This window comes from Echinops telfairi, unplaced genomic scaffold (assembly GCF_000313985.2).
Source record: "Echinops telfairi isolate 266 unplaced genomic scaffold, ASM31398v2 ScPeMD7_7458;HRSCAF=8496, whole genome shotgun sequence".
NCBI classification, from domain to species: domain Eukaryota; kingdom Metazoa; phylum Chordata; class Mammalia; order Afrosoricida; family Tenrecidae; genus Echinops; species Echinops telfairi.
The window spans coordinates 15,775,390-15,802,745 of record NW_022111358.1 but is presented as its reverse complement, the minus strand read 5'-3'; the positions used below and the strand labels follow the sequence as shown (position 1 = coordinate 15,802,745).

The 27,356-nt window shown below is 52.0% G+C and overlaps 1 protein-coding gene across 1 annotated transcript in view; it reads right to left on the bottom strand.

Moving 5' to 3' along the window:
• The window catches only part of TEX14 (testis expressed 14, intercellular bridge forming factor), a 59,505-nt gene that overhangs the window by 30,333 nt on the left and 1,816 nt on the right, over positions 1 to 27,356 (bottom strand). The window contains exons 2-19 of the mRNA XM_045299296.1: positions 26,047 to 26,161; positions 23,869 to 24,034; positions 23,144 to 23,277; positions 21,242 to 21,323; positions 19,785 to 19,915; positions 18,127 to 18,240; positions 17,215 to 17,338; positions 16,136 to 16,314; positions 12,980 to 13,131; positions 12,455 to 12,645; positions 11,979 to 12,147; positions 9,736 to 10,655; positions 7,171 to 7,277; positions 4,548 to 4,673; positions 4,264 to 4,349; positions 3,088 to 3,336; positions 2,256 to 2,356; positions 624 to 743 (exon numbers count right to left, since the gene is read on the bottom strand). Of these exons, the coding sequence (XP_045155231.1) occupies positions 624 to 743; positions 2,256 to 2,356; positions 3,088 to 3,336; positions 4,264 to 4,349; positions 4,548 to 4,673; positions 7,171 to 7,277; positions 9,736 to 10,655; positions 11,979 to 12,147; positions 12,455 to 12,645; positions 12,980 to 13,131; positions 16,136 to 16,314; positions 17,215 to 17,338; positions 18,127 to 18,240; positions 19,785 to 19,915; positions 21,242 to 21,323; positions 23,144 to 23,277; positions 23,869 to 24,034; positions 26,047 to 26,161 (3,266 nt within the window). The remainder of the gene's footprint in view (positions 1 to 623; positions 744 to 2,255; positions 2,357 to 3,087; positions 3,337 to 4,263; positions 4,350 to 4,547; positions 4,674 to 7,170; positions 7,278 to 9,735; positions 10,656 to 11,978; positions 12,148 to 12,454; positions 12,646 to 12,979; positions 13,132 to 16,135; positions 16,315 to 17,214; positions 17,339 to 18,126; positions 18,241 to 19,784; positions 19,916 to 21,241; positions 21,324 to 23,143; positions 23,278 to 23,868; positions 24,035 to 26,046; positions 26,162 to 27,356) is intronic.

Sequence of the window (27,356 nt, the reverse complement as noted above, 5' to 3'; positions counted from 1 at the left end):
AAAAAAATCAATGCACACAATTTCATATTTTCATGGGATCCAGATTTTGTCCTGAGATTAAAATTTAAGCCAAAAGAAAGTCCCCTGGAGTTTGCTCTCCATCAGACCCTCCGACAAGCAGTGGCCTTGCTCCCTGTGCTCTCTTAAGGAGATGCGCATGGGGGCAAATGGACAACTCACTCCAGGAGTAGATGGGACACTTCCTGAGGAGTAAGTTTATGCTAATGCTAATGGGAGCAACAATGGTTGCTCAGCAGGAAGAATGCAGTCCATGTCTCTGAACTATATATGCAGAAATGCGCGAACCGATATATATGCTCAACAAAATCATTTTTCAAAAAGTTTTAGCTCTTGGGACCCGTGGGAGAGGCTGCACAAACAAGCGATTGGGGGGCCAAGTACAAAGTGCTGGGCAATCGCGGGGCCCGCTGTCTTAGCAGCGTGACCATTCCTTCTTAAAAGACCGGTTTCTCAGAAAGCACATCTGAAACCATGGGCCAGGGAACACCATGTATGCTTATGTGGCAAGCTACTCTCCTCATTAAACACGATCATAAAAGGGAGAGGGAAACATAAGGGAGACAGTGGAAAATATACTTTACCCTGAACGGTGGCGACTTTACCTCTAGAGCTAAGGTTTCCTGAGCAGTCGAGGAGCAAAAATATTCATAGTCTGGAGTTAGAAACTCATCTGTTAGGTCCTCAGAAGACGCTGGCGAGTCGGATGATCCCGCAGACTGATCCTATGAAATGACATGGGAGATTGCTCTTTGGCTGGCGTTCGCTCTGAACTTTGCCCTACAGCTGGGCAAAGTATCAACACCCAGCAGTGCCCAGCAGGCCTCATGCACCCTTGCCGGCTGGCCCTCCGTGCCCACTGAAGCGGAGTCTCCCTCCGTGTAGGGCTGAGTAGGGGGTTAGGTGACCTGCCTACTCAAAGGTCAGGAGAAGTAAATTAAGTTTAAGAGACATGGGTGGTGTGAACTATGTGGTAACGCACAGTGGTAGGTCCCACAGCTGGCGGTGCACTTAACCAGGGTTAGGCTGCATGTTCGATACCATAGCAAAGACAAAGGTCCTGCCGCCACCATTCCAACTGGGGAGTGAGGGGGAAGCCCCTGGTCTCTCAGGGTTGCAGGAGCAGTCCCTCCCTTGGCATCATGCTTCAGACGGGAGGCAGGGGATTTGGCAGTCCCGCAAGTACCACCCTTTAGAGGCAAGTGAAGGGGCATGATCTGGAAGCAGCAATCGAGTTTCAGTAGCAGAAACAGAGCTGAAAGTAATAGCTTTACCTTCAGCGTCTTCTCTAGCCTTCCTTTCTGGGCCTGGTCACCACATGGCTTGTCTCCCAGCCTCCCCCACCCCCTCAGAGATTCTGATCTCCGACGCTGCTTTGGCCACTTCCCTTCACCTCCCAGGGGCATCCCCGTCCAGTCCCCGCTTCCCTGGCTAGGTCTACCTCTACCTCTCCAGAATGCTTAGTGTGGGCACGTGCTCCCCGCCCGCATGGGCAAGGAAGAATAAAGTGTCCTTGCGGGTGATTTGTGTGTTGTGATTCAACGCCTGTTATGTCTTTTGAAAGACCTCTAATTACATCATAATTATGGTTTTATATTATTTCATTCTCAATTGCAGGTTTTATTCTTTAAGTGGCTGTGGCCTCCTGTCGATGACAATAGAAAGTTTTGGTCCCTTAATGTGACTGGACTGTGACCCACCTATCCGCTCAAAGCCCTTGGGCAAGGCTGCCACTCAATGCCAATGCGAGCAACACCCGGGCCGCATGAAGCCTGCCATGGCTGGCTGTGCAGCAGGAGCACCTTCCTGCAGCTGGTCAGAGAGCACGTCACCCATGGCGGCACTCTGGTCCCCAGCCAGGCAGTGCCCTTCCTGTTCATCCAGACCCGCCGCAGACACCTGCTGGGTCATGAGCTGGGACTCCCTCCTTCCACCTGGGGTTTCAGGATTGGTCTCGCACGCCCTACTAGACGGTACAGTCAGGGGGAAAGCTGCCGGCTGACCACTGTGTTCGCCCAGCACCACGATGCACGCCACGTTAACTGGAACTGACTCAAACGGCGACGGCGTTCTTCGTGTCAGACATGTGAGGCACATGCCCCAATCAAACATAACTACAGATCGTTCACCGTCATGGGTCACACCATGCGCGCGTTCAAACTCACGGCGGTGTGTTCCACCGTCAGGGACTGCCGGGCCCTCGGGTTCACCGAGGCTCTCCGGGCCATCTTACTTACGCCGTAAGGTTTCTCAACGGTCATGAGTGTGTCGAGGCTTGCTTGGAAGGCGTCACTATTTGCTGGCTGCTCGTTCCTTCTGAGGGACAGATGTCTGGCACCTAATAATTGTAACACAGCAGTCACTCGATGACACTCACTGGAAAGGGCAGAGGCGTGCCTGTTCTGCTCAGGGCGGCCACGTCCCACGTCTGCTAGGTCCAGAGAGTGGAGTCTGGTCGTTCGGCCCCAAAGCGCAGCCCCGGATCAGCCACCTTTTTGCCCACCCATTATGTTTGACAAGGGACAGCGTCTAGATACTAGCAACGCTCACTACCAACAGATCTACAAGAAATGACCGGGGAAGACACGTCCTATTTTGGCCCTCACAGTGGGATACACTGTCGTGAGTTTGAACACGTGCATGCAGAAAGTGATGGCACCACACGTCATGTGACTGTAGGCTACTCTGGCAGGGAGATCTGGGAGCCAGTGCGTGTATTTCAGATTCAAAATGTGATGCAGTAGGACAGGGGGCGGGGCGGGGCGTCCATTCTTGCTCCAGCTAAGAACAGTTCGATTCCCTGTTGGGGCAGATGCAGGACCAGGGTCTGTATATGGAGATAATTTACTTCCGGGACAAAGTGGGCCATCCCACTAGTGAAGACAGGGATGTCTGGTTTCTTCACCTCAGAGAAGAACAGTGCGGGGAGCGGGGGGACGTTAGAGTGGGAAGGGAGCGGGCCAAGCAGAGGAACTAAGCCGGCAATGTTCTTCCCTTTGAGAGCTGGCATCAGCTTAGAGCTAGCCTAGGCCCTCCACCCCACCGCACCCCCACCCCCACTGAACGTACTGGTGAAGCTCCATGGCCCAGGCTGCTCGCCGGGCTGCTCACTGTTCTTCGTGCCATCGCACTGGACGGAATACTCTACTGCTTGCTGCCAATCCACGCTCTCAGGGTCCCTCGCGCGACGCTGCATCAGGGCATCAGGACTGGACCTATTTTCGGCCTCACTCGCTGAAGGCAAACTACTCTGAGGATGCCAGGGAAGCACCATGAGCCGCCCAGCACATGCCTTTTCTGCCATTTCTTTCACCTCCACTGGGCACAAGAGAAAGCAGCATTTTAAACATCACCGTGCACAGCAGGGGGTGGTGGAGGGTTTTCAATTCTCAAGGAGCCATCACTACAGGTCCCATGTCACAATGATTACCCTTTTAATAGCGGTATCGCCCTTCGCTTGCCCTTTGTGGCTTGAAGGGGAGAATTGAGGGCACAGTCAGGGAAGGGCAAGATTTCAGTCCGTCCCCCCCACAGCAGCCCTTGTTGTCTAAAATCCAGACTAGAATGCAGCAGACAACTTCAAGGGACCCTCCTAGCACAGAGAGTTTACAGTACAAGCACCTGCAGCTTCCCATCGGTAGTGGCTAGTAGAAATCTGAATTCAGCTACAGCTCCTGTTGAACATTTACATTCCAAATGTTCTACGTGCCCGCTAAAGCAAGAGGTGGCTTTCTACTCCCATAAACAGTTGGTCTGGGAAACCTACAGGGGTTCTATAGGGTTGCTGTGACTGGCTCACAGTCGCAGTAAGTCGAGTTTTAGGTAAGACTGACAGACTGCCCACAGGCTATAGGTATCGGGTACTGATCTGTTTCGCCTGCTGTGACTCACATTGACCCTACAGAACAGAGCAGAACTTCCTTGTGGGTTTCAGAGACTCTTTTTAAGGGAGTAGAAAGCCTTGTCTTTCTCCCGTGGAGTCGCTTGTGACTTCGAACTGCTAACCTCATGGTTATACAGCATGTGAATATTTCCTCTAAAGTCTAGGGGGGGAAAGGCATCTCCTTCTGTAGTCTGAAGACAACGGGCCTTGCTTTTAAAACGGCAGGACCTAATGGACGAGAATCACGCGGGAGGACATTACTAGCTTTGGTTGGAACGATCAGAATAGCTTTGCACTTAAGAGCTAATAGCCAGGTTAGGCAGATGACTGAAGTCTCATTTTGGCCATGTCTCTATACTTACTTTTCCATTTTAAGTGAACCTCTTCGTCTTCACGATTTCTTGATTTGGGATTATAGACTTCAGAGGGAACAGATTCCACACTGATCCTACATTACAGGGGTTTCGGTGGGGGTGGGGGTGGGAGCAAGGGGACACAAACACAACCATTTGTTCAAGCCCCAGTGAAGTCCACCAACCCACCCAGAGGTACAGCCTTTTACTCGGAGCCAGTCCTAGGCTGCACTGACTCGAACCCACCACAAGAGGGCGCTAGTCCCCAGTGTCCAGGCCACAGGATTCCTTACCTGGCAGAGTCCCGGGCAGGCGGGAGTGACCCAGGATGTCCCTGTGGGTGGCTGGGTGTCTCCAACAATGCACTATGAATCTGTGTGACTCCGGCCCGGGAAGAGGATTCTCTAGGTCTTCTGTGACTGAGAAGTGAAAGGACTGGGTTGGGAGATCTCTGAGATATATTCAAAGTCCAGATTTCTTTTTTTTTAAATCATTTTATTGGGGTCACACAAATCTTATCACTATCCATACATACAAACATTGCATCAAGCACATCTGTACATTTGGTGCCAATCATCATTCTCAAAACATTTGCTTTCTGCTTGAACCCTTAGTGTCAGCTCATTTCCCCCCCTCCCTCCCTCATGAACCCTTGATAATTTATAATTATTTTTTCATGTCTTACCGACAACAGAAAAGTGGGTGAAGGGAGACAAAGTCCAGATTTCCTGACTCTAAAAATGTTTGTAGGAAGTCTTCAGAGGTAGTGGGGGAAAAACCCAAAACAACTGAAAGCATTTCACCAGACAGAACCCGGTCTCTGGGCTGCTGGAAAGACCACGGAACACAGGTGATGGCTCCGTAACTGTGCCTGCCCTTCTACCAGAAAGGGCTGGCCACAGGCCCCACCACCCGTCCGAAGGGCCCGAGGGCGCCCAGGCACTAGCGTCTTCAGCCTGGCTGGCCTAGGAGTTCTGGGCCTGCCTCCCACTCGCCATCTGTCCTACTCCGAAGAGCTTTCCTTCCCTCTGAGGTTAGGGCTCCCTGTCTGAAAAACAGAGGAGCCTTTTTCCTCTGGATATTCCATTACTTTACATATTGATACGTATGTGTATAAAATCAATATTGGTATGTTTATCTATTATTGCCATTGTTAGGTGGCCTGGAGATCTTCGACTCACAGTGAGCCTGTGTGACATGGCAGAACTGCCCGATAGTGTTCCTGGCTGTAATCCTTACAGAAGCAAATTTCTAGATCTTTCTCCTGCTGAGCCATTGGGTGGTTAGCTGTGGAGTGCTTAACCATTTGTGCCACCAGGATTCCTTGAGCTCCAAAAGGCTCAAGGAAAATTAGAATTTAAAAAATAAGGGAATTTTCCTAAGAACTTTGTGTATTTTACCACCTACTAAATAACACTTCACAAGTGTAGGGTGTGTGGTATGTGTATCGGCTCCGTTAGCCAGAATGCCCTACTCCCTAGCCAGGCTGGAAGCACAGAGGTCAGACACAAGGGCCTTCTTTTTAAAGAGCAATTTGGCATCATCAGTTGAGAGGCTTTAAAATGCACATCCTCTTTGGAGCCTTTAAAATGCACATGCTCTTGACCTAGCAACTCCACTTCTGGGAATCTATCCTAAGGACTTAATGCAAAATACAGGGAAAAGCATGCTCTACAATCACTGGTCGAGCCTCGTGCCTATCAGGAAAAGTGCATGAAACCAGCTTGCATTCAGCAATGAGGGAACGCAACAATTTCCAGGAAAGTTTACAGGGCGTTCTTAAGACTGTGCGACAATACTCGTGTGAAACATCAAGATGTAAAACTGTCTAAATGAATATAGTTAAATGTTTATGCTTTTAAGATGTACAAAAAAGGCTAGGATAGATGATGTGGTAGTTACGTAATCTGTTGTTAATTTGAGACTTAAGAGTGTTAAGGGTGGAGTTTAGCCTGTCAATCAGGTTGCAGCTTGATGACCCCATTTGGAGGCCCTAAGGAGATACCTAGCTCCTTGGAGGCAGGACACACGCTCACTCCTTGCAAGACATGCTTGCTGACAAGACACATGGAGCTATGCTAGAGCCCTGAAGCTGGAGGGGCCACCTCAGTGCTGAGATGCCTCTACCGCCACTGGATCCACGACTTTCCACCCACTGGCCTGTGATCTTCCTGCATTCGGTGTCATTGCACTGCTTTGAGTCTGAAGAGGAATTTATAGATTGGTCTTGGACATAGAGGCTATTATCGGACTTGATCTGGACTGGGATGTTTTCTCAATATTCAATCGCTCTTTCTTCTACACACGAGTGTCTACGAATTTGTCTCTCTGGTCCCCGACTAAGACACATGGTAACAGGCTATGCTTTTCCTGGCCTTTGGGGTCTTTGGGGGGAGGAGACGGAGCTGGGGCCGGGAGACCACACCACAAGCTTTTGTCACCTAACGGTTCTGAAAAACCAAGTGTGAGGTGTCAGAGCGCTTCAAACAGCGTATAGAAAGTAGAACTCAATGATGATGGCATTTCCCCCAAACTTTCTGAAGCTCCTTGTACGTGCTCCCCCCCTTCCAGTGGTCACTGCTGGGATCACTCCACGGCACCCTAGTGGGTGGCAGCCAGTGGGCCAGGGGGAGCAGGAGGCTGCTCACCCCTCGCGGCCGCGCAGGCAGTCCGATGGGCGGGAGAGGTGGCTGACCGGTCGTTAACAGTTGTGTTCTGTCTGCTTGAAGTCACTGCTGCCACCTGGCCTTTGATGTCCCCTAAGAGCTGCCAGCTCCTTGGCTCCTTTCTGCTCACTTACTTGTGAGGGTCCAGGATGCGCCAAGCTGTTTGCATTCCTTCCCTTCATCCGCTCAGCCCCGCTATCACCGGACAATCAACGACATGATGCAGAGGAATGTGAACAGTGAGACGCACCTATTGGGATCCGGGCTCCTGCTTCTGTCCAAACTGTCCTGGGCTCCCTGCGAGGGCTCAAACTGGCCGGTGGCGTCGCATTTTCCAGAGGCACGTGGAGCTGGCAGCTTAAAGAGCAGTAAGCACGTGTCAGGGCTGGGAGGAGGCAACTCATGCGCCCACTCTCCTTTCAAAGCCGTTCTGAAATGTGCAGAAACAGTGACCCTGCCCACAGCCATTTCCCTCCAGGAACCATTTCTTACCTGGATTCCTCTTCCCAGAAATGGTGACCCCGCGAACCCAGTCCAGAGGGAGTGCAAGGAGAGGGTGACTTTGTGTGGTCAAAACACACCTCACAAAGCCCGTGAGCATCAGTGCGAGGCTTCTGGCACAGTAGGTCTAACTTCTTGCACTATGTGCGATTTTAAAATATTCTACTGCTAAAATGCTTATTAAGAGTACTTTTTGGATTTTAAAACAAACACCATAAACTTTCCTGAGCAACTTTCCAGTGTATTAATCTTAAGACAGCAAAGTTTTACGGCCAGAGTCCTGCACCTGGGTTCTGGTCTACTCCACTCTCGGCCATCAACTCCTTTCTGACTCACAGCAGGACAGAACTACAGGACGGCTAGAACTGGCCCTGTGGATTTCTGAAGCTGTTAACTCTCTACGAGAGTCGAAAGCTGCACCTTTCTTCTAAGAAGCAGTACATGGTTTTGAACTGCTGACCTGTGGTCAGTGACTGAATGAGTACCCTCTGCGCACCATGGCACAGACTCACACTTACTCAAACTCATGTGGGAGAGCGGGTATGTCAGACTGGGACAGGATATGTGCTTGGAGCCCCCAGTCGGGATGCTATGAAAATAAAATACATAAAACGAAGGCCATGATACTTTAGAAACAGTAAATTCAAAATACTGAAGCTGATGTTCTTTATCCCAAACGGAGACTTTCAGGTCAGCTTTTAACATAATTATACATTTAGTCAATTATATGTCTTAGTCTGGAACAAATTAAGGCAATAAGGTGGGGCCTGGAGATGCAGCAAGTGAGAGAAGACATAAAAATGACCACACGCTCCCCAGAGCGTGAGCTCTTGAGAGCTCAGTGTGTGGCAAACGCCACACTGCTTCTGGATCTCCCAACAGCAGACACACCGAGCAGCTTCGCTCTCTCCCACCAAGAAAGGTTAGAACCTATTCAGGATGTATCTAATGCGGCGACTAGAATAAAGGAAAGATAAATAAAAAGAATAAAGGGAAGTTGGCAGTATGTTTTCATTCAATAGAATTAAAATATCAAGAATTGAGAAGTACAAGGGATGGATTACAATTGTCTGAAAAATTTGCTTATGTAGAAATACCATCTTCTCTGGTGATGCTAGGAAAACAGGGTGGAATTTTAAAGAGAAGATAAATGAAAGAGAATTGGATTGGGCATGGTTGATGTACTAGTACATGGCCGGCAGTGATGCTACACTCGCTGTCCCCACACTCACTGTCCCTACACTCAACTGTCCCCACTCCTCCCTCCCAAGAGAGGGCATTACGTCACCTCCCTTGAACTCCAGGCTGACCAAAGCGACTGTCTGGCTAATGGAAAGCGGCACAAATGGCACTGACCTGAGACCAGCTCTCAGGAGGCTCAGCAGGCTTTTGCTTGAGAAGTCTGTGGGCAAGAAGCCAGTGCGGCTCCAGGAGCCCCACAAGGTCATGTATCTTTTGGCCCTGCCCAGCTGCCAATGGGCAGCAGTGGACAGAGTGATTGTTCTGGCCAATACCACATGGAGCAGAAGAACCCACTAGGGAGCCCACGGAATCAAGAAAAACATTGAACCACTGCTGTATGCCACTCTGTTGGGTCTTGTTTGTGATGCAGTAATAAATAACCAAAGCATAACACAGGAAAGTATGTAATGGGCATTAGCTTATAGCTAATAGTTTTCTACCCACAAACGTGTCCAAATTCTCTCATTCACTCATCCCTTCAATGCCCATGCAGAGGGAACCTACTAGCTGCTAGGACGCCAAAGGAGTAAGACCCCGCCCCTGCCCTGAAGGGACTCCTCACAGGAGCACCTAGAGCAGCACTCCCCGGGCCAAAGGACCAGCCAACTCCTGTGGGGTCTTCTCACCTCTTAAGGAGGCCTTCCTTGACCGCAGGCTGCCCCCTGGGCCTCCTGGCGCTTCAAGAGCTCATACTCCATCACAATCGGGGTCTGAGGGGTGCTGCAGCTCCTTGAACATTAGTGAATGAACGAACCTTAGAGCTTGCCCAAGACTGCTCCCGTAATAAGGAGACCCGTGTAAAGTGCCATAGTCTTGACTCCTCTGACCTGCAGCAGCAGCAATCCCTGTGGTTCACCCGGATGCACTGAGAGAAGGGAATAAACGCTGGGTGCCAGTTTTGGAGTTTGAGGTGGAGTGTCTACCTTGCACCCCATCCTAGAGGCCTGGTTTCCCAGTGTCAGGAGGGCCCTGCTGTGCATTGGTGGCATTTATATGCCCAGCACACAGGCTGGGAGCACTGTTAAACGCACACCCTGCTTCGGCTTCCTCATCTCCCCCTTCGTAGGCTCACCTGACGGCTCTTCCCGGGTTGATCTCCAGGGCTTTCCGCAGAGACCTGGGTGAAGGACGTGAAAGACTTCCAGCCACAATGGCTTCTTTTCCGGGATTTTTTGCCAAAACGTCCTCCATGAAAGTCTTGCATTGGCCTGGGAGACCTTGGGAGGGTCCGGGAATTGTCCCTGGAGTCCAGCTGCTGGTTCCCTGACAGCGGCCCGACAGGGGGGATGTAGCCCAAAGCCGGGGGACCGAGGGCTGAAGGTGCATCAGGGACGTTTGCAAACTCTCGCGAGCTCTCCCACAGAGACCTGCACTCCTCCTGCTCCCTCTGCATCCCCTCCAGCTGGTCGATTTTCTGCTGGGTGGTGCTCAGCAAGTCGGCGCTCTGGTGCACCAGGGTCTGCGCGATCTTCAGGTTCAGCACGCACTTGCTGATGTACTCCTCGGTCATGGACCTGCTGCTCACGTTGCCCCTGGCTTCTCTGGTGGGCTCACGGGCCTTGTGAGAACTCGGAGAATCTTGCTCCCAGGCCCAGTCCTCGGAGGAGAACTCTGTCTCCACGTCTAAAGAACTCCCGTCCTCGTCGCTGAAGCAGCCTGCTTCTCTCTCCATCCTGTCCAGCTCCTCCTCCATGGACTTCAGTTCGTCCTCCTGGGTAGAACTGTCCACCTCAAGAGACGAAAGCGATCCGAGGGGCTCCTCCCCTTTGCCACTCCCCACAGCCAAGCAGCCGGAGCAAATCTCATTGATCTCGAAGCTGGACAGGCTCCCCGGATCAGCGCTGGAGCTCCCGGTCTCTTCCTCCACTGGCGGCGGCCTGGGAGAAGCAGCACCTTGGCTCGGAGTCTCCTTGGCCCCCAGGCTTGGTTCTCGGGCTTGAGCATCAAGTGCTTCAGCCATGGGAGTGGCCCTTGGAGAACGAAGCTGACTCCCTGTTGAAAAAAATCAAGAGTGGGGTTTCCGGGTAAAAGTGGTCACTGCTAACCATCCAGCAGCCTGGGCTTGTTGCTTGAGGTGCAGGAAGGCAGAAGGCAGCTTCCCCCCCTCCCCCGGGGCACAGCCCTGCCAGACACGCTCCCTTGGGCCAGAGGGCATTCCTCACCTAGCCTAAGCTCCTTCTCTAAAACACTATTTGGGGGCATGTGGAACCTTCATCACAGTGAGTTCAAAATATGCTTAACCCTCAAGGCATGCAAGCGATAAGTCCCTGAGCTTAATGGCTGCAGTCACAGCTTTCTTGACACACACAAGCTTGACCGTTCGTGCCAGTTACATCACAGCTATGTTCCTGGTGAACTCTGTTAAAACGAGCCAAGGAGTTACCCAGGAAGCCAATGCAGCATGGGAAGAATCCACAACTCACTACCAAGCATCAGTGGCCATTCCTAGTGGCCCCATAGGACAGGGTAGAACTGTCCTGAAGGTGAGTTTCCAAGACTGTAACTGTTAACAGGAGTACAAAGTCCTCTCTTTCTCCCAAGATGGGGCTGGTGGTTTCAAACTGCTGACCTTGTGGTCACGGCCCACTGCGTAACCACTAAGGCACCAGGGCCCCTGTATGAGAGGAATAATACAGCAAAAAATAGGTCCAGGTCTGCCACCCTGCCACCCCAGGTTGAAGAGGGTGTGGCTTATGCAGAATGGGATGGAGGGACCCAAAGAATGAGAGCCTGGGCCCCTCCCTCTTCAGGGCTCCAGCACAGTCAGAAGGAGAGTCAAATGGGACCAGTCCGAAAACCTAGGTTCCGGCTCTCTAACAAGCTCTGCAACCCTGAGCGGGCCCTAACCTCTCTGAATCCTGGGTGTTCACATCTGTAACATGAGCTTGTTGACTGCCAGCCCCTTCCCAGCTTCAAATGCCAAGGTTCCGAGATACTCAAAAAAGCAGTAAGGCTACAAGGCAAAAGAATGGAAGGGAACACCAACACGCCAGCCAACGCTTCCTCGGTGGCAGAATTAAAGGGCCGAGTAATTTACTTCTGTGTATTGGGTCAGATTGTTTTCAATATTTAAAAGCATCATTTTCAAGGTCAATTCCTAAAAGGTATAGGGCTAGGAAGAGACAGCTTGCTACTGCTTAGCTCTGGACCCAAGAAGGAGATATATGTGAGCCCACAGCGCTTAATTGGATGATTTTAAGGATCTTGACTTATCTGGAAGGTACCCTCAGCACAAGGTGGGTTTACAGTTTGGAAAACTGCATGAGTGGCACTTCGTGTGACTTCAAACACCTGCTTGTCACCCCGGGGCCTAACCTGTGGGGAAAGGCCTGCTAGTTCCCTTCAGCTCTTTTATTGCCAAGTCGGGGGGCTCTCTGGGATGCTCCGAGGTCAGCCCAAGGTAGACGTTGACATCGGGATGGGGTCCGTAGCTCCGCGCTCTGGGGCTTTCCATTGGCTGAGTTCTCTGGGCGCCGAGGAAATCCTGTAAGACACAGAGGTTGCCCAGGGTTTCCTTAGGGTCACCTGAATGTCCCAGAGAGAGAGATCCGGCCATCAGAAGTCTGTAATTCTAAGGAGGCCATCATAGCTGTTGTTACAACTGTTTTTGGAGTGCGAATGTCACTGCATTTGCTGACTCCACTGTTGCCCTCCTGTCCTCACCAAGTGAAGCAACTATGCCTTTTTCAGGAACACAGAAAGGCTGTAACAAACTTCTCGTAGCTGAGGTTCCTGGTCCCTCGCTCCTGATCTCCCACCCCCAGGAGAGAGAAGACAAGCCCCAGGCTCACCTTTAAGTCATTTTTCAGAATGTATCGGATATCTTGAAGGGTCATAGTTCGGTCTTTCTGCTTCACCTGGATGCCTGACTTAACAATATCATAGTAAGGTTTTGGAAGCCTGACATCAGCTTCCAAGTGATTTCCCAAGGCCATGGTCTCTTTGATGACTGAGCCTTCCAAACCATTCCAGGGTACGGTGTCTGCAGGGGAAAGCCACCGGGAGGAGCCACAGTTAGACGCCGAGTGGGCTGGGAGATCTTCCATCCAATCACTCACCCCTTTAAATGTTTTTCCCAGTAGAGAAACTACCTGGGGAGCTCAACCACACCTGAGAAGCCACTCGGCCCATTTGCCAGGCAGGCCCTGGCCCCCGAAAAAGGGAATATCAGCCATGAGTACACCTGGGACCAGAAGGGAAACTTCACGGCCTCAGGCCAGGTAGTGTTCTCATAAAAAGAAGTAACTTCTGGAGGGAGAAAATGCAACCTACTAATAGGGACTTTGGCCAATTGCTAATGCTCGGCCTTGACCTACCGGTTAAAATCTCCTGTATGACCACTGAGAAGCTGTAGATGTCCGACTTGGCTGTGGCCGTCTTCTCAAACACCACCTCGGGGGCAGCCCAGTTGTACAGCTGGGTGGGGAGGGGTACTCCGGTCAGGTCCTTGTGCACGCCTCCTTCGTGGCTACAGAAGACAACATACAGGCAGGGTGCTCATCTCAGGAGAGCAAAACAACCAACGGACAACACTTTTGTGAAGCCGTTCCCTCTGAACAGTGGCTGGCGGCCTCCCAGAGCTTTCCCATGCCTCGCCAGACTCTGAGCTCAGTTACAGGACCGCTGGGATGGCCCAAGCCTGGATCCCCTTATCCTTTCCACCTGGCCAGGGCTGCCTCACCCACCTCCCACCTGACCTAGCCATTCTCCCCACCCACCACTCCACTCAAACCCCGGGGCCTCTTTCTATTTCCTTCGCACGCTGGACACATTGTCCTCTCCAGCTGGTGCACTGCTGGCTTCCTCCGCCTGGCATACTCCGAACACAGATCCCGGACAAGTACCTGCTTCTCGGAGAGGCCTTCCCTGACCACCTAACTGGAAGTAGATTTCTTTTATGGGTTTCAGAGCACTTGCTAGCTGAATGGATTTTGGGGGGGGGGTTCATTTTATTACTATCTAGCTCCCCTCTGCACCCCACTTGGGGTCAGCCCATGAGAGCAGGCCCCCTCATCCATCTTTTGTATCACTGCATTCCTGAGCTTGCGACAGAGCCTCAACACTCACCATGAAGTAACGAGTGCGAGGCCCGTCCGAGGCATCCAAGGGACCACGATTGCTCGCCACTCATTTGTAGCAAAAGAGGAGGAAGCCGAAGACTGAAGAAGAGACTGAGCAACAGGACCAGAGTCCACCCCAAATCAGAGGCACTGGATGGCGCCCAGCTACCACCAGCACCCATTCAAATCTGGACCACAACAGACAGAGCCTGATAGAATGGGAGGAAAATATGGGACAGACTCTCAAATTTCTGAAATTCAAAACCAGACCTACTGGGCTGGTTGCGACTGGAGGACTTCCCGAGACTTGCCTTGAGATACTCTGCAGACCTTGAACCAACACTAACCCAAGGTCACCGTCCAGCTAAATAACAGACTGGCTCAAAAAATAACGAGCACTCATAAGCACTGCGCCCTTTAGAAACCACCCATCTGAGACCACGTGTTCCACGAGTATTTCAAAGCAAAGGTGAGAACGTCAGGCGGCAGAGGACCTGGATGGCTAGAAATCACACAATCACAGCACCGAGAGTGAGGGTGTGCACACAATGTGGAGAATGGGACCAGCAACTTGTGCAGAAATTGTTGAATGCGACCCCAAAATGCAGTGTGAGCCTTCACCCACACACAAAGTCAAATATGTTTTAATAAAATAAAGAAGATGCCAACTCTTCCAAGAAGGGGCTTTCATCAGTTGTCTAGGGCACCCACCCTCAACTTCTGATCGCCTCCTCTCTGTCCTCTGAAGGCCAGGCCCCTCAGCTCAGCACTCGAAGGCTCCAGGGTTTGCGTAAGTGGCTCGGCCTCCTTGGTAGACCTGACGGCTGAGTCAGAGCGCACTGCACGTTGGCTGAGCCCACAAAACCTGAATGGATTTGCGTCAGGGTCCCCAGACTCAGGTCTGCGCTGACAGCCACCCACAGCTGTCAGGGGCCTCTCGAGACCGGGGCTGTACAAATACTCTTCGAGCCAAGTAAAGAGCTGGCACCAACACTACGGCGAGCACTCAGTATGACGTAATAACGAAGTCAACCCTTCTTAAGAAGCAAGGGACAAGAAGTTATTTGCTGACCTGGCGTTACAAACTGGCCCTGTAGCTCAGCTGCCCTGCTGAGAGGCACGGCACTTAGAAGCAGGGTTGACAGCCTGCCTCTTTCACTTCCTCTCACCTTCCTTTCTGACACAGTGGGGAGGACAGGGGCCCTCCTCCATCCTGGCTGCCACTCGGGGCTGATACTTTTCTAGGCTTCAGCTCCGCCATCATTACATGTACAGGGGCGGCTCTGTGACACCATCTCCTAGGTCACTTCCAACTCTGAAGACCCCACTAAGAAGCAGTTGGAATGTCCTAAACTGATGGTGGACTGACTGCACAACTCTTCAGGATAGGATCGAACTACTGAACTGCGGGCTATGCGGATTATGAGGGGAAAAAGGAGTTGGAGAGTGGGAGAAACGGCAGTGTCTTTTACACCAAGAGGCAGGCACTAGCCTTGACACTGGCACTGAACAAGCCAACCTGTCAGCTAGAGTGTTACCAACAATCCAAGTGTGGGCCTGACAGTCACTGGGGACTCCTGGATAACCGCTCACATTATCGGCCACTCTGCTCGGGCTGCAACTGCTGACTGCCAGCCCCAACAAGAGCTCCACACTCAGCCCCTCTGGACCACCTGTGGCGTTGATGGAGCCCCTCACGTGGCCATGTGGCTGATCCTCAGAGGTCAGTGCATCTCACACCTTCCCTTCTGTTCTGGCACCCGGGTCAGCAGCAGAGCCCCCCTGGGGCTGCCTAGCTGCTCCTCAAGCCCTTCTTGCTCCTGTAGCAAAGGAGCGCCCAGACTGCACCCCAGCTCTTCCTCCAGCCCGCCAGATGGGGGCCTTAGAGCCTCTCTTCTCTCTGGGCCTTGGTTTTCTCACCTAGCAAAGAGGGAGGGACTGGATCAGCTCCAGGCGCCACTCAAACTCTGTCACTGAGACCCTGTAAGGCAGGGTGGAGCTGCCCCAGGGAGTTGCTGAGACTGTAAATCTTTATGGGGTAGAAAACCCCATCTCTCTCCCGCAGAGCGGCTAATGGTTTCAAACTGCTGGCTTTGCCGTTAGCAGCCCAACCCCTTAATGCCTACTCGCCACCAGGGCTCTAGTGTGGAATTCACATTTCTACGGGTGAGCCAAAGCACGAGCTGCTATGCCTCCATCTGAACAGCAGGTGGCGCCCACGCAGGCACGCGGTTTCAGAGTGTCTAGAGCTTTGTCTAAACCCTGACCTTCCTGCCCCAGGTTGTGTTTGTGGAAGCGCAGGGGGATCCACCCTTCGTGCCCTGAGAGCAAGAGGTAGGGGATCGGCCTTCAACTCGCAGGGCTTTGGCTTGCAGGGGGACTCTGTGCAAGTCCGGCCAAGGGTCCACTCACCTTTCCAGCATGTACTCTAGGTTGGTCAGCCTGGCTTCCCCGGTCGAGACGATGTGGATGGCGTAGGAGCTGAGGGAGCGGTGGACAAACCCACGGGTGTGCAGGTACCTCAGGGCGTCGGAGATCTGCAGCAGCAGGTGCACAATCACCTCCATGTGCAGCACGGGGAACTGGGACCTCTGCAAGGAGAAACGCGCCAGGCCCCGGACACCGGGCAACACTCTTTAGTGTCCAGAGCCGTCCATTGCATCGTCCTGGTTACCTAGTAGCCCCAGTTTACCACCTACAGCCCGGGTGGTGACGTGAAGAGCCTAGTGGTCCTGGATCCAGGAACCCAGGCTGCAAGCCTGGCCCCTTCGCCTGAACTAAGCTTCTGAACACCTCAGAGCCTGAGGGGACCACTCAGGGCCAGCCTGGGGCAAACTGCTGGGGAAAGCCAGACCTGAGCCTCCCCCACCCACCAAGGAACCTACCCAGTCAGTGGACTCCGAAAGCTAACTCACTCAGGACACAGTGAAAGTGCCCCTTTGGGGAGCTTCCTGTGCCTGCTGATCTCCTAACTGTCTGATATAGCAGCAGGACTGACAATGCAGGGTAGATCTGCCCCGGTAGGTTTCCAAGACCCTAACTTTATGGGAGTAAAAAGCCTCCACTTTCTCTCTTGGAGCAGCTGGTGGTTTTAAACTGCTGACCTTGGGTTAGCAGCTCAACACATAACCCAGTACACCACCAGGGCCCTTAAAGGATGCCTTATAGAGCACACACAAGTCAAGGACTAAGACAAACTTTTGGCAAACTTTTGAGACGGAAGAGCCAATCCTGTCCCTCACAACAATTTAAAAATTATCTAAGAGCCATCAATATACTTTTACAAATAGAAGTGTTTAAATGAAACTGTGATCGTTTCATTTTCAATTTCGGTTTTACTGCAGAGCCACATGTATGTACCACAAGAGCCTCATATGGCTCTCGAGTCAGTTGGCTGGCCCCTGGGCGAAGAGATCCTTGTGCAGGCACACACAGTCGGAGATCTAAGGGGACTGGGGGAGCGGAGAGGGCACCCAGGGGGCATCCCTCACCCGTTCGTGGAGGACGCTGAAGAGCGTGCCCACGGTGATGCGCTCATACACGAGGTGGGTGGTTTCCAGGTCCTGGGACAGGCACACGGCCATCAGCTGCAGCAGGTGAGGGTGCCGCAGCTTGCTGCAAAGAGAAGCCAACTCAGGCAGGTGGGGGAAGCAGGGTGGTGAACAGACGGGTGCTGCCCTCTCTTCTCTAGGCCTTTTGAACAAATGCTACTCAAGGACCAAGGACACACCCTGTTCTTCTAAACACACAGGAAGGGAGTGAGACTGGGTTGGTCAGGCGGGAAGGGGAAGCGGCGGGGGGGTGAGGGGGGTTCCTCTGTAGTGGAATCTGTGAACTCTCCCTGACCAGACCCCAAGGACTTCAGAGTACCAGGGACTATGGAGGAACGGCCCCGAGGGCATACTCCATCTCAGATCCCAACAGCCAGTTGGGAGAACTCTATCAGGTTCACGTTCAAGATGAGGCCAGGACGCCATCGCTGGCAGAATGCTGCCCAGTCTTCTACCCCATTTGGTCTCAGTCCCAGCCCTCGTTGATTGTACACATCCACTCAGTTGCTGGGTCCCCTCTAAGCTGATTTCCCCAGGAAGCGGCATTCGGCCTCTAGAGACACAGAACCCAGGTTCATCCCAAGCTAAAACCTCTGGACACTGGTGTGACAGTCACAGGAAACCCAGGGAGGAGCTGGCATCCCAGAGAGGCTGGGACTCAGTGCACACAGGGCGGCCACATGGTGTTCCATCAGGTCCAAGGTTCTGGGAAGCCAATCAGCCAGCAGCGCTGTGCCTCTCACCAACGCCACCATTCACTCCTCCTTGGGACCCCTCGGAAGTCAGGTCAGGGGATGCTAGGGAGGGGAGGCAGTCTGGGTCTGTAGGGGCCCTGGCCCCGAAGCTCCTCACCTGCAATGCTCCTGCTCTGCAATCAGCAGGTCGGCCAGCCGCAGCCGGCTGCAGTGCGGGTGGGCAGACAGGTTCAGCTTCTTCACTGTGACCCTGCTCCCGTTCCACACCAGGCTGCATCGGAGGCAGGAGGGGCGTGATCAGACCTGGGGGCTGGTGTGTCTGCCCTGGCACTCCCTGGGGGGGCGTCACTGCAGGATTTTGGTCCAGGGACTGGATGAGGTGTGGACTGTCAAAAGACAGAGGCTCCCCTGGTATGGAGAGTGTGGGATGGAGCAGCCCAGGATCCAGCTAAGGGGTCAGACTTGGGGCCCAGCAGTAACCGTGGGGTAGTATCAGAGGAGAGGTGACCGGTGGACAGATCTGTGGCATGAGGACAGAGAGCCTCACGAGTCTGACCCTGGTCTTTTCTTGGCTAAAGTGTTGAGAGGTAGTTTCTTTTAAACCACGAAGGGTCCTGGTTCGTAGAGGCTGAGGCCTTGGCTGAGACAGCTCCCATGGGCCCCTTAAGTGCCAGGCCTCTGGGGAATTTCATCACAGCCGAACACCGCCCCTGGGCCTCTGCTGGAGCTGCCTGGCAAGAGGTGCAGCTGTCCCAGCAGCTTCGTGGGCTTCAGTACCTGTGTTTCCTCCCAGACATTGAGCTTGCACAACTTTTCTTAATATGATCGAACAATTAAATCACATGATACCTGGGTTAAATGCCAATAAAAGTATTTTTTTTACAAAAGGGCATGTAGCTGATTCTAATTCCAATGCAGAGGAGTTTGGGTACTGTAAGGAGAACTCTCTCGCGCAGTGGTTCTCAGCTGGGGTGCTTGCCCCCAAGGGAGCACATGGCAGTGGGTGGAGACATTTGTGGGTGTTATGCTGGGGCACCAGGTGCTCTGGGCATCTAGCGAGCAGAGGCCAGAGGTGCTGTTCACCCTCCTCCCATGCAGAGGGTAGGCCCACAGCAGAGAATGACCCAGCCCAAGATGTCACTAGTGTCCAGGTTGGAAAACCCCAACCTAAGATATGTTTCTCCACGTTTGCTTGTGTTTGGGAAGAAACCCTCCAAATGCAGGGCAGGAACCGCCTCCGCTCTTCCCCCAGACACATGAAGCCTCGTGAGATAGTTAGGTTTATTGTGCCAACCTGGCCGATAAACACATGTGGGATTAACTGAAGAGCGGAGAGATAAATGGCTCAGTGAGCCTCGCCTTTCTAGTTCTCGGGTCTCTTGCTTTCTGATGGTCAGACCAGATGTAGCTGCCTTAGCCAGTTCCCTGCTTCAGCTGGCAAGGCTCACTTCCTGCAAGACATCCCTGAGGAGAAGCCACATGGACCTACCCGGATGCAGCCCTGGGTGCTGGAGCAGCCCTGTGGAGACCCCTGCCAGCGCTGAGATGCTTACACGCTCACTGATTTGGCTTTCCTCCTGCAGTCGGCATCACTGCGTGTGTTTTTGTGAGATTGAGGAGGACTTTGTGGATTGGTGTCAGACATATGGGCTAATGTTGGACCTATGGGCTTGGGCAGCACTGGGTTGGGATGCTTTCTTAATGTACACTTACCCTTTATATAAAACTCTCTCTTATACATATGGGTTTCTGTGGATTTGTTTCCCTAGTTTACCCAGACGAACACCCCCTCGCCTGGTCAGGCTGCTCACGTACTTGGTCATGACCATGTAGGGGCCACTGAGGAAGGAGAAGGTGGGCTCGTCGTCAGCCTGAATCACATCCTTTGCTCCAACGACGGGAAGAGCGCCGAGGTAGGCCAGCTGCTTCCCTCCTGTAAGATAAAACTGAAACCCACGCCAGCCTGCATTGTGGGAGGAAACGCTCCCCAAAGGACTGAATCCCCCTATGAGACTGATAGTAATTTTCTAGTTTATATTATCTTTAAGTTTCTGAGAAGCCCTGCAAGGTTGTAGTAATTCTTGCCCTTTGACCCATGAGGAAACTAAGGCTCATGGTAAGGGTCAGACACCTGCCCAAGGCGCCTGTGCTGGGGTGAGGGGCCTGTGAGCCCCCAACAGAGCCTCAGGCATGAGGGCTGAGGGGCCAGCAAACATCACCCCCCACCAGCAATGGCCTTCCTGGACCGGCAGAGCTAGGAGCCACGAGTCACCATGGACCCTCCACACTTTAAAAACCCAAGTCCTTAAAAGCATGTCAGCAGTGCTTACACACCGTGGGAGGGCAGGTCACTCACTCACAGAGCCAGGCCACCAGTGGCTTCCAAAAAGTTCACAGAGAAACAGAACTGAAAGATGAGGGACTGGATGAGAATGTAAGCGGCCAAACCCTCCATGCTCCAATTCAGAGCGCCTGGAAGGCCAACTCTGGTGGGAGAAGGCTCCCAGAGTTCTGAGATAAAAATGACCATTAATACACATTCTCGTGACTGAAAATAGCCGCTACTCTAGTCCTCTAAGAAGGAGCTGCCGTGAAAGATGCGCCCGGAGGTTCTGTGCAGTAAAGAGCGATCGGATGCTATTGCCCATCCCACCCTAAAGAGTGGCTCCTTTCTGACGTCTTCTTCCGATACTGAGCATAAATTGTTCCTCTGGGGAAGAACTTGGGGAGGGACAAGATTAGGCACTTGACTCATTCTATTACCCGCCTGTTTTATTATGCACTCACTGTCACATGTCCACTCCATTACGTGTTTGCCTGTTGAAAGATCTGTAGGCCCCATGATTATAAGCACCCATGGAAAAATATATTCACTCTCTCTCGATCCCAACGTGGGAATGGGGAGCCCCTGTGCCTCGCTTGTCTATCTTACTTTCCGTAATCGCAAAGCCACTCCTAAGGACCCGTTTGGTTTGTGGGGCCGGAGCCCACAATAAGAGAATGTTGCCATGAACTTTCTGAATCCCCTCATCTACCCGGGCCTTCACGGCGAAGTCAGGACCATTTTCTAAGCACTCCGAATCAGCTCAGGTCGCTCGGTGGACTTTGCTTCAGTAAGCACAGGGAGAAAGAAGGTGGGGGGTATTTTTCCTCAACGGGGGCAAAAGAAATGCAAAACAGAAACAAACCACCACCTACTTCGGTGAGAATATGGAGGGGAGACTACGGAGGGAGACTGGGCAAAGGTGGGGGGCGGCCCGGGCCGGACTTACCTTCCCAAAGCCAAAGCTGTAGATGTTTTGGGCAGAAATCACTCCAGCTTTGGGCAGTCGGTTAGGGGAGCCAGGAGAGTTTCTAGAAATATTTTAAAGCAGGGGAACCAAAGTCAGGGTTGCCCAGGGGACAATGCTGCCACTGTTTTCAGAATGCACCTTAGCTCTGTCTCCACTACTCAGCTGTTGACCGTGGACCCACCCACAGAGGGGGCCACCACCGCCCGTCTGTCTGTCGGTGTGTCCTACTGTGATGGCTTATGTGCTGCTGGAAGTTATGCTACCCCGGTACTTCAAATGCCTGTGTGCCTGTCCATGATGGGCAGGTTTCAGTGAAGCTTCCAGACTGATAGACTAGGAAGAAAGGCCTGGCCATCTACTTGTGAAAAATTAGCCACTGAAAATCCAAAGATCCAGGGCAGCAGCAGCAGCAGCGGAGATGTGGCCCCTGGACTGGAAGGCACTCAGAATCCGAGGGCTATCACAATGGTCCCTATCAGGACCAGACAGGGTGTATTCTGGTGTAGCAGTGAGCAACACGGACAGCTTGCTTCTGAGGGGCCGCCACGCCCTGTGTTCCCCTCCACACTGTGAACACAGCAGGGAACGGCCCAAATGACAGTGACTTTTGTCCCCTTCTCCAGAAGAGCCAGTGCCCATGCCGTGAAGCCACTCAGCAACCCTGTGGAGCAGCCCAGCACCAGCATCAGCCCGTGGACCTGGGCCCTCCAGGCCAGACAAGCCTTCGACCAGGCACCTTCCACCAGCGTCTATAGACCCACATTCAGCCCAGGCACTCCCAGATCCGCCACCCACAGCCAGATCAGAAGCGGCTACGTTTGTTTGGAAGCGAGTTACCAAATATACAGCACATGAGCTTTCTAGTGTGCTCATGTTCCAGACTGCAAGGGCGGCTGAGTTAAGGTCACAGAGCAGCAGGGAACCAGAGCTCAGTGTTCCGCATTCCTGCCATGGCTCTTCCATATGCCCCGCCCAAATGCCACCTGCAACCCAGCCCAGCCATTGCCATCGAGTCAGGTCTAACTCAGAACCACCCTACACAGAGTTTCTGAGGCAGTTGATCTTTATGGGAGCAAACAGCCTCATTCTTCTCCCCAGCGGCTGGTGGATTCAAACTGCTGGTCTTGCAGTTAACAGTCCACTGCTGACCCACGACGCCCCCAGGGCTCCTTCCTCTATTTCAAGGGCAGATGTACTTCCTTCCACCCTCAGCCCTGCGTGGTCCAGCCGCTGGAGCACTAGCAGGCATCACCTCTAGTGGATGCTTCATGACACCTGGGCTGGGTTTTGCCCTGTCCACACCCTGTCTCCCGGTACTGTCCCACACACCAGGCAGCTGAGGGCTAGCACTGAAGATCGGAGACCTGGTCCCTGCCCTTGCCCAGATCTATTCTAGGCGGGAAACAGCCAACAGGAATGTGTATGAATAAAATCATCCCCAACTCTGACAAGTCTCCCAACCTCTGCGCACGTGGGAAGGAACCTCCCCCCAGATGGGTTGCATGGTTCCGCTTCATCCTGTAAGTCCCCTGGGGGGTCCTACCTACCAAAGTGTGGGCTGGGAGTGGCACGACCTGACTTCTTTTTTAAAGGTCGTGGTGAAGAGGGGGGAGTAACTCTTCCCTTGGGAAGCAGCAGCATCCCAGCATCCGGGGCCTCCCAGGAGAAGCCGGGCTTGGGGCTGCAGTAAGGACCCCACAGCAGCTGGACCAGTTATTTCGATGACAGAAAGAGGGTCCTGGGGAAAACCAAACCGTGACGGCTTCTCCACTTACTGACCTCACATCCATGGCCTCATCCTCATGGACGGGTGCTGGCAGGGGACCCCTGGGGAAGGCTGGGTGGTGCAGAAACCCCTGTTCCACTAAGGGTAGTACTCACCCCTGCCGGAGGCCCCCGAACCTGGGCAGGCCGCAGACGAGCCGCTGCGGGGAGTCGATCTTTCTAAGCAGGTCACAGAAGCCCTGGAGGACAGCCTGCATGTGCGTGGCGCAGCGCTGCATGAAGTCCACCACCTGCAACGCAACGCAGAGCCCGCTGCCCATGGCCCGGCCGGGCAGGAATGCTGCAAGCCGAGGGCCCGGTGATTTCTAACGGCGTGGAATGATTTGGGGCCAAGGGGATCCTCCCACAGATGAGAAAATCGAGGCTGGGAGGGGCGAAGGGACTTGTGCAGTCTGACGCTGCAGGGCAGCACAGGGGAGGTGGGAAATGGAAGGAGACGCGCATACACACACACCCCTCCCGGTTTCCCAGCACCACTCAGACAGACCTCAGTGCTTCTGACACTTGCTATGTGGTTTAACTCCGCTGACCACATGTCCTGCCTGCTGCTTTGTGGCAGGTGACTGGATGTTTCTGGGCCTCCCTGACCGACTTGCGTTGGGAACTGAATGAATTGCTGCCTAAAGAGCAGCTAGCACAGCAGCCAGTGCGCTCCCTCCACCCCGAACAGATGAGGAGGACTCCCAGGCTTGCCTGGGGAGTTGCTGTACAACTGCTTGGCCAGCTCCCCCAACCCCCACCCCGGGCCTGCATGTCCAGAGCCCCCAAAAGCCCGTGCTAGCCCAGGGTCCCCAGGGTCGGGTTCTAGGTGGCCCCCTTACCGCGGAGCTGCGGTCCTTCCCGGCCGCCAAGGCCCAAGCTTGAGGGCTGCGGCCCTTCTCGTCGTGAAGCCGTAAGTCTCCTCCTGCGTCCAGCAGTCTGCTGAGGACCCACTGGTGAGCGGAAAACGCGGCTGCGTGCACGGGAGTGCTTCCATCAAAGCAGCGGCTGCGGGGTCACAAGTGTGTCAGCGGCTCCAAGGCCCTCCTCCAAGCGGGGTTCAGCAGGTGGCACGGGCAAGGATTATACAGCCTTCGGTCTGTGCCCTTTCCATGAGTCCATGCCGACTCACGGTAAACCTTTCTGTTTGTTTTTGTTTTTTTAAGTTTTGAAGAATATTGCTGGCATATATTTCACATATCATATAATTCAATAGTTCGATCCTATTAAAGAATATATAGTAATTGTATCTAGTATGGGCTGTCTTTTTGGGGTTTTTTTCCCATTTAAAATTAACAAGTTTTGTCCCCCTAAGTAATCTTATTTAAAAAGAAACAAACAAAACCCCAGCATCAATAAGTTATTTTGTTTGTTTTAAACCAAAACCTCATGTCAGATGACAGGCCATTTTATAACTTCTTTTACAAAATAAATCATTTTATTGGGGGCTCGTCACAATCCATTCATACATCCATCCATTGTGTCAAGCACATTTGTACATTTGTTGCCATCATCATTCCCAAAACATTTTCTTTCTACTTGAGCCCTTCGTCATTTTATAACTTTTGTAATTGTTCACATTAGACACTCCTATGCCAGCAAGTGGAATCACGGGCACTCTGGGAACACGGTGTTTGGCCTGTTAACGGGACTGGACAAAGACCTGCCAGGGGGGTGCTGCGAGGATTCGGTGAGTCTGAGCTAGGACGAACCCCAGGCCTACAAGAAGGGAGCTTTGCAGGAGGCTGATTCACTACCTTCTGCTCCATATTAAACTTTGGACCACCTAGGAAACTCAGAATCTTTAAAACCACCACCACAAGAGCCAGGCAAGAGTCAAACTTTCTGACAGAGAGTCATTCTTGACTATCAGGTATATAAATTGGAGACAAACTTGCCAGGGCATATATTAAACTGAAAGCAAACAGGCCCTATTTCAAATGACGACCCAGAGAGAGACATACACAAACAGCGTCTCTAATGACCAGTTCAGTCCACTTCCTTGTTTCACAGGGCCCAATGAAACTACTTAGAAAAAACCCTGCATCAGCTGGTGGTGCCCGGCTATCAAAAGAGATAGCGTCTGGGGTCTTAAAGGCTTGAAGATAAACAAGCGGCCAACTAGCTGAGAAGCAACAAAGCCCACATGGAAGAAGCACACCAGTCTGTGTGATCATGAGGTATCCATGGGATCAAGTATCAGGCATCAAAGACCCAGAACAAAAAAATCATATCACTGTGAATGAGGGGGAGTATGGAGTGGAGACCCAAAGCCCATCTGTAGACAATTGGACATCCCCTTACTGAAAGGTCACAAGGAAGAGATGAGCCAGTCAGGGTGCAGTATAGCACAGATGAAACATACTACTTTCCTCTAGTTCTTTAATGCTCCCCCCACCCCACTATCATGAACTCAATTCTACCTTGCAAATCCAGCTAGACCAGAGCATGTACACCGGTACAGATAAGAGCTGGAAACACAGGGAATCCAGGACAGATAAACTCCTCAGAACCAATAATGTGAGTAGCCATACCAGGAAGGTAAAGGGGAAGGTGGGGGAACTTTTCACACTGATCTACATTTAACCCCCTCCCAGGGGGATGGGCAACAGAAAAGTGGGTGAAGGGAAACATTGGTCAGTGCAAGACATAAAAAAATAATTTATAAATTATCAAGGCTTCACGAGGGAGGGTTAAAAAATGAGCTGATACCAAGGGCTCAAGTAGAAAGAAAATGTTTTGGGAATGATGATGGCAACAAATGTACAAATGTGCTTGACACAATGTATGTATGGATTGTGATAAAAGCTGTATAAGCCCCCAATAAAATGATTTTTTTAAAATACCTTTATCAGCAGTTACTTCACACAAGCATATCAACATTTGGACTACTTCATTGTTATAAATTAGCCAAAAATTTTTTTTGGCTTTTATTATTTTGTCGAAATTTCCCCCTAATATACCAGCGTGTCTTAAGCATACACCTGTTATTTTGTGGACACTGATGTTATTCTACTTACTGATTTGGGTCTGCGCCATAATCCACCAGAATATCGACCAATTTCGTCAGACCTAATAATGCAGCAACGAAAAGTGCAGTCTGGCCCAGGGAGTTAACAGCATCGACATAAACTCCTGCAAAGCAAACACCAAAGTCAATGCAAATCTCCAGGTCTGCCACCAGAGCTGCAAACACGCGCGTGCGCGCGCACACACACACACACACACACCACAGGCGCTTGGTGTGTGTAAATACAGCAGTCAGAAAGTGGAAGTTTCCTTTCATCTAAACGTCTTCACATGAGTCTAGAAACCACGAAAAACCTTAAAGCTGCCTTGCGCATAGCAGTTTCTGACTGCCCGAACCTTGGCACCCTAAAAGGAGATTTTTTCTTTCTCTGCAGTCTGGCAAGGGCTGTATCTCATAACTTATTCCCAGAGGGTTTTCTTCTACAGCCAAATAGTGGCAAGATGTGAGCACTTATACTCTCGCTGTGTTATAAATATATCTTTACAATGGGTCTCTAGAAAAAGGCCGGGCTGAGAAAGAAATTTTAATATCAGGTTACCAGAAAAAAATTGTCCTGTGATCATCTTGTCATACACTGAAGAGCACATAGAATCTTGCTTGCAACTGTGCCCCCGTACCTAATCGGGTTCCCGTCCAGGAGAGAAGTAAAAAGGCCTTGCTGCTAGGGTGCCAGTTCACACACATAGGGGTTTAATCCAAGCAAAGTGTGCTTAAACATGTCCGTGAGCGGTGAGGGGCTGCGAAAATGGTCTTCCATAACATGCCCGGTCTCAGTCTCATTAGGGTGCCTTCAAGAGGAAGGGCGGTACTTTTGTTCCATGGGGACTGGGGGGAGACTATTTTGAAGTCAGAATAAGAAATGTTTAATAAAACTGAGGTGGACATCAGCCTAAATCATGGAAGAAGTGACTGCCACATGTTTTTGAGTGTGCTGGCCCATATAAAACAAGTTCTTAGTTAGATCAGGGACTTTAAAGAAAGTCAGGAAGACTTCAAAGATGAGCCAAGCGAGGGACACCCATCCATCTGGATGAAGAGACTCGGCTGAAGTCCAGAAACTGGCGGGAGAGGATTGTAGAATTAACCAGATGTGATGCGATGGCTCCGGAAATCAGGATCCCCCATGGCTCAGGATTGTTTTTTTTTAACATTTTATTAGGGGCTCATACAACTGTTATCGCAATCCATACACACATCAATTGTGTAAAGCGCATTTGTACATCATCCTCAAAACATTTTCTCTCCACTTAAACCCCTGACATTAGGTCCTCATTTTTCCCCTCCCTCCCCGCTACCCCC